General features: G+C 32.0%; 1 protein-coding gene across 1 annotated transcript in view; it reads right to left on the reverse strand.

The window, feature by feature from the left end:
- LOC145243876 (solute carrier organic anion transporter family member 4A1-like) overlaps positions 1–6,834 on the reverse strand; it is a 297,463-nt gene extending 290,629 nt beyond the window's left edge. Inside the window, exon 1 of the mRNA XM_080106950.1 lies at positions 6,079–6,834. Coding sequence (XP_079963076.1) covers positions 6,079–6,103 — 25 coding nt within the window. The 5' untranslated portion in view covers positions 6,104–6,834. The remainder of the gene's footprint in view (positions 1–6,078) is intronic.
- Positions 6,835–7,084: the final 250 nt, after the last annotated feature.

A 7,084-nucleotide genomic window follows, 5' to 3' on the forward strand; every position in this document is an offset into this window, starting at 1 on the left:
TTTATTTCTTTTTATTTATTTATTTATTTATGTCTTTTTTTTTTTAGTCATGTTCTGCACTTAAACTCGGATAAAGAAAAAAAAAAATACAAAAGATGAGTAATCCTCATCACACTTGCATGTTTGAATTTCATCCTGACCTGGAAATTGCGCTGAATGTTCCGGATCTCTGTTTGTTTGGCTGCCTATGAATCGAATTGAATAATAAATAAGGTGTGGGGGGGGGGGAGAAAAAAAGGTTCCTGGGTCAATAAATGGCCACGGTTCGTTTACTGATAAAAGAAGCATCTTTTATGGGGATGGCGAAATCGGCCTGTTTGTCATTTTCATTATTTTCGCAATGACACGTGGATCTAGTAGTAGTAGTAGTAGTAGTAGTAGTAGTAGCTATAGTAATTGTTGTTGTAGTTGTACCTATTTACTATGCCTCCCCACGGGACAGAGTTAGAGTTGTAATAACGGTATTAACTTCCCAGATACGCAAAATAAATAAATAAATAAATAAATAATTTAAAAAAACGCGAAGTCCATAAGAGGAGTTGACTGGCGGAAAGTTTGACTACTGGATATTTTTACACCCCCCACCCCACACCTCCAAATATTAACACCACGAAGAATTAAACCCTGTTATTGTTGTTGTTGTTGTTGTTATTAATATTATTATTATTATTATTATTATTATTATTATTATTATTATTATTATTTATTTATTTATTTATTTTAAACACTCACGTTCCTACTTACTTAGGTCAGGTTTTAATGTATGGAAATCGAACTTTCCAAAAGAGAAAATAAAAATTGCCTTAGTCTAGCATGATTTCTCCTTTACTGACCGAGGACATGGTGTGCAGCAATGCAGCATCAGGATAGATACTACACTTTTCACCTCTTAATTATATTTGTTTCTTTTTCCTTGGCAAATACGCATATAACTTTAAATTTAAATATAAATGATTTTCAAATTTCAAAACTTTTTAAAACTTTCTTCCCCTTCTGAGAAATAGGAATTAAATTCATGTAAGAATAAAATAAAACATTAATAAATTAAAAAAAAAAAAATCTGTCATTAATAAAATTATTTGGTTGCAGTGTTCCATCCTTATTCTGTGTTGTTGTGTGTGGCAAATTCCTAAATTTAGTTCAGGCGTAACAACAACAAAAAACGTGTAAAGCTTAAGTAATAAACAATTTTTATAAGAAGGTCAACAGATATCAATAAATATTTCAAATGAACTTATTAATGTTATAAAATTTAATTAAAAAATATTTGGCCAAATCTTGAAAAAAATATCGACTCAAATATTTTTCTCCCGAAAAAAAAACAAAAAATAGTTGTCCAATGTCCAAGATGAAAATATTTTCTGTTAAAATATCCGCTAGCCAAATTGTCCGTGGACTAAATTCTTCGTAAGACAAATTCTTCGTTACGGTAAACTTTTAAGATCACAAACAAGAGCACTTCGGGTGGGGCATCAAAAATTACTTTTGACTTACAAAGGAAACTTGAAAAAATGTAAATTGGAATCAATTTATATATATATATATATATATATATATATATATATATATATATATATATATATATATATATATATATATATATATATATATATATATATATGTAAGTGCCGTACTGCCGTGCCGATGTGTTGAGTTATGACAAAAAATTAGCGGTTTGCCTATTTAGTCCCTCAATAATCGCCCCAAAATCGAAAATTAGACAAAATATTGGCAGAACATTATATTTTCGCACAATTAGTAACATTTATTGAATTTATTTCATTTATCTTTCGATTTGTGAGCGATTATCGAGGGTTCAAATGGATTTAACAATGTTTTTTTTTCCGTTCTAATCCAACAGGCTTGTCACCACGTTTGTTTCCAAGTATATATATATATATATATATATATATATATATATATATATATATATATATATATATATATATATATATATATATATATATCTCACTTTAAAATAAGTTAAAACAAAATAAGTAGAAGATATTAATATTGCCTTTGGTAACATTTATTTGTTGATTAGTTTTTCATTTTTGGATGGGGATATTTTAAAACATACCCAAAATGTTAAAGATTGACCCTACTACAGGTGATAACAAGTTAGAACGTTCGTAAGGGGCGGTCGGACATGGAGGCCTCCCTTCTGCACACACGCGCGCAACAAATTGTACTACAGTGTAACCCGGATAAGGCCACGATATAAGTGACCCCGAATATAAGAAAAACGGATATAAGAGATATTTTCTCTGGTGTAAACCTCATATAAGAGAACTGTAGGAACCGGAGAAGGAGTCTCTCATATCCGGGTTGCCCTCTGTACATATGTTTGCTCTTTTTATTTTTAATTATTTACTGGAATAGTTTAAGCACACTTTTCGTTTAAAATATTTATTTAAAAATTAAGCAGATATTTCCAGGTTGTCGCCACAAAATATAGAATCACACGCCTTTTACTGTTGAAAGTGCGGGGGCAAAGGGTAAAAATTATCCAGTAGCGTTACAATCTGAAAATTTGGCGCTTCTGAATATTTTAAAACAAAACATTCGATTAAAAAAAATGTACTAGGGATCTAGGGTTAGTTGTCCCCCCCCCCCCCCCAAAAAAAATGGATATATTCGCAACGACCACTCTATGCAATGTGGTAGCCGTGAATGAACCCATCGTATTGAATAATGGAGAGAAAAAAATCTTTCTAAAAAAACCGTCCGTATTTTTTAAAGAATAATATCTTTATTGTTGTCAGAATTTTTTTTAGATGAGGATTGATAACGTATATTATTTGAATTCTTCCGACTTGTTCACATCTTGGTTTATACATTCACAATGTTGCGGCCAATGTAATCCCCCGACCTTCTTCAGATGGATTTTTTAACTAGGAAACCTCCTACTCGAACTTGAAAACTATCTAGAGGATCCTGTACGGAATTCGAAATCAACCATCACGGTGGTAAATTGTTCTTGTTCTGTCAGTCATTACTGGGTAGAAGTAGAGATGTGTAGAGGGGGGGGGGGTTCTACGGGGTGTCCAAGCACCTGCCTCTTTTACTTCTATTTTAAAAATACCTTTTCCAGATGAATGTATTATATATAGGCTTGTGCTCCAGCTCAACCGAGACGATGTTCAGTACTATATTTTTGTTGGGTTTTTTTTGTTTTGTTTTTGTTTGTTTTTCTTTTTTTTTCACTTGAGCAGTTGAACACTTGAAAAAACGTTCTTTGCACGTCACTGTATAAAGGTGTTTATTTTTATCATTCTTTTTTTTTTATTATCGTCTGTAGTAAGAAATGTATCTTTTTTGGCGATTTTTATTGCTGTCTCAAGCCGGGGTACCTCTTCAAAGCCCCCCTCTCCCTATGTTCAGAATGGCTTTCTAAATTTGCTTGGGGATGTTAAACTGCACAAATGCCCGATCTTCGTTGGCCTTTTGGTAAGGACCAAAGAATCTGACACCATACTTCATCTTTTCTGTCCTCGATAAGCAAAAGAGAAATCTTTCTCGACTGAGGAAATTTAAATTTTTGTCCCACCCTAGAGTGCCTCTTTTGGGGGTAACTGATTTTTCCCCCACATCAAAAACTGGCGTTGTGTCTTACTCTGCCCTCGTGAGGCTTATAAGTAAATAGAACCTGGAAGATTTCTAAGATCGAAAAGAAGCGCCTGAAGAAGGCCAGGAATTAAATCGGCCGAAACATCAGCCACGATGAATAGTCCAAATAAGACATCTTTCCCGTTTTTCCTTTTTTTTTTAGCGTTTGTACTCTAACGCGAACCCCAACATGGCACATGTGCTTTGCTTGTCCTAATAAAAAACAAGCGAAGTGAATAATGTTTGATTTTTTTTTCGTTGACGTTAACAAAACAATCGCTGCTGCTGCGATTATGCAATGTTAATAGCATCGAAAAACAACTTTCATTTGCGTTATTCAATAAATGTTTCGAAGTGAAAATATTTTCTTTATTTGCTAGTTTGTAACACTTCGTATAAAATGAATTAGGAGAAAAGACGCGCATTTCGTTTCAGTGCAGTTATAGTAATTGAAAAAAAATGGCATTCGTTGTGATGTGTTATTCTACAAAAACGACAGGTGCGTGCAGCGTGCACGGCGAAAATTGAGGTTTTCTTTTTGTAACTTTAATTCTATCGAGAAATTACGACAGCTCTTTTCTAGAATAGTGGCGCTCTTTACGAATTGTATGTTGGAGAATCTAGAAGCACAAAAGAGCCATAATAATTGACTTTAACGCATAAATTTAAATTATAAATAGAAAATGTCTGGCGACTTAACAGTTTAAACGCTTCAAAATCACTTTAGAAAAAGTTTGTTTGCTTTTTCTGACCCCCAGCTGTCAACGAAAAATTCAAGAAGACTATTCGTGCGAATACACGTCAACATTTTGGAAATTGTTAAAAAATAAATAAATAAATAAAATCAATTAGATTTAGCATGTGGGTTTGCTTTACTATATAAATAAAAACGTAAGATGATCTCCCACTTCCTGACCAGAAAATATCATAGGTCACTTAGCATTTGACCACACATCGTGGGACCGATGTTATGTTCAGTTCTTGACCACACATCGTTTCTAGATGGCAGACAATTTTGAATTACAAAAATGGTTACTCGTTCTTCTGCGCTATGTGGCAAAGAAGAACTGTGTGATCATTTGAGGTTATATTCCCCTCATTTGAAAGTCTAAAGTTTTTTTATTTTTTATTTTATTTCTTTTTGTATAATTTTCCAAGTATTTCCGAAGTGTTTATAGTTTCGTTTATGTGTTTTTTTGTAAAATACGGTTCATTTTTGTTGTTTGTTTTATTTTTCTTCCGTTTATGGCGCTAGGGGTGGAATCAATGGTAACTTGAATTTAATTTATTTAATTTTTTAATTTAATACGCAGCATTTAGTTTGTTTACATGTAAAAAAAAAAAAAAAAAAAAAGGCCATAAATCTGTGATTTCTTATGAATATAAAAGGGAGAAAGAGTTGAAGAATCGTTTGCCTTTATTTAACCCCCCCCCCCCACACACACACATAAGAAAAAAAATTAATGACATTAATTGTTGGTCTTAAATCATATTGATTAACTTGATATAAATTTTCAATCTAAGTTTTTAGGCGCGTAAAAATAATTCAAATTCGATATTTTCATCGCTGGCGGCCATTGCGTGTTTTGTGCTTGTGTTTTATTTGTGTTTTGTTTTCTGATTCTTTTGCATTAAAAATATTTTTTTTATTGCAATAAAAGTTTTTTTTTTTTTTTTTTTTTTTTTTTTTTTTTACTGTTTTACGGTTTAAATAGAAAAACCACCGAAATCGGTAAGAAAATCCAACGATCTTTTTTTTATTTGAGGAGGCGAATCTTAATTTACAACAAAATCTCTATTTCCCATAATTACAGATTTGGCAACTATCGGTTATTTTTAGTTCAGCTTGGTTTAGCAATCCATCATAAAGAGAATGAGACCCTAGCAGCGTTTATAAATTGCAAATTATATGATCAGTTACTGAGAAAAGCATTTGATGAACGAGTAATTTCACGAAACAGACCTGTCTACTCAACTAGCCGACTCGTTCATGCAATTTAACCCCCATTAGATTATTTTCTTTAAGATATGTAAAGTCCCATGTCTACGCTGATTAACCAGACTCAATAGACCACTTGGAAGACAGAATTCGACGCATTATTACTGAAATGTGAAATACAGCCTGATTTAATGCGTAAAGTTTGTGACAATTGTATGCATACACGCGTGTGTCGCGGTGGAGGGGGGTCATATGAGAGAAATTGTATTTAAAATATGAATGTAAAAATTAATCTTTGGAATAAACCGCAGGTTTGTGTAATAATATTATTTTCTGTGATTTATTATGATTGAAATTTCACCGCTTATATAAAAAAAACACCCTTTAAAATTGAGCCCAAAACATTTTTAATCAATAAAATAAAACACGTTTATTTATCCGCTTTACAAATGAAATTTCAACTTTGCGTTCGCGTACGTCGAACGCATTCATTAAGGATTAAACAATTGAATATGCACAGCTTGACTTACCTCTCGCACCTGAGGTGATACGCATACGCCCAGAACTTTGCTAGAGAGATGCCCGGCAAATAATCCACACCTGATAGTAAGTAAAATCAATTATCGCAATGTCGGTGAGTGGGTCGAATGTGGGGAACGTGAACTCATTTCTCGAGCGGTAATTCTTTTTTTTTTTTTTTTTTTTTCAATCAGGCTCAATTTTAAGTTTCGTCAGGGTTTTTATTTTTTTTTAATTTTATTTTTACAACTTCATGCAATAATTATTTTCCCTTCCCTCAATTGGAATTGTGTTGTATTCGAAACAATTCCTTTTTTTTTCCATTCTTTAAAAATGCCGCGTTATTATAAAAAAGTAATTCTATTTTTTATTTGAAACTTTTAACCATTTCTGTGAGACATTTTTGTTTTCTCTTTTTCTTTTTGTTTTTTACTTTTTCCCCTTTTCTTTTCTTTTTTCTTCTTTCTCTCTTTCTCTTTTTTACTTTTCTTTTATTTTTCCCTGTTTATTTTCTTTTTCTCCTTCTCGTTTTTCTTTTCTTTTCTTTTTTCCCTGTTTATTTTCTTTTTCTCTTTCTTTTTTCTCTTTCTTTTTCTTTTCTTTACATTCTTTTTCCCTTTTTCTTTTTTCCTCTTATATATGTACGTATATATATATATATTTATATATATATATATATATATTTACTGATTATTAAATTGTTTATATCGGTTGTATTTGTATATTTATTTTTTATTGCTTCGTTGCATGAAAGAACAAGAGTGAACAAGAAGCGCGAATAAGGCCAATTCTGTAGTAGTAGTAGTAGTAGTAGTAGTAGTAGTAGTAGCCTGATAAAGCAGAATGTTTAGCTCGAAAGAGAGTGAGAAAGAGAGGAAGAGAGAGAGAGAGACAGAGAGGGAGAGATATGATAATGATCATCATCATTATCATGGATGATGATGATGATGATGACGATGATGTGTGGAGTTTAGTAAGATCGTGTTTGCTGAGAAAATACGGGTAAGCGGACAAATT

Source organism: Euprymna scolopes, chromosome 22 (assembly GCF_053919585.1).
Source record: "Euprymna scolopes isolate OS-2025 chromosome 22, ASM5391958v1, whole genome shotgun sequence".
Classification (NCBI taxonomy): domain Eukaryota; kingdom Metazoa; phylum Mollusca; class Cephalopoda; order Sepiida; family Sepiolidae; genus Euprymna; species Euprymna scolopes.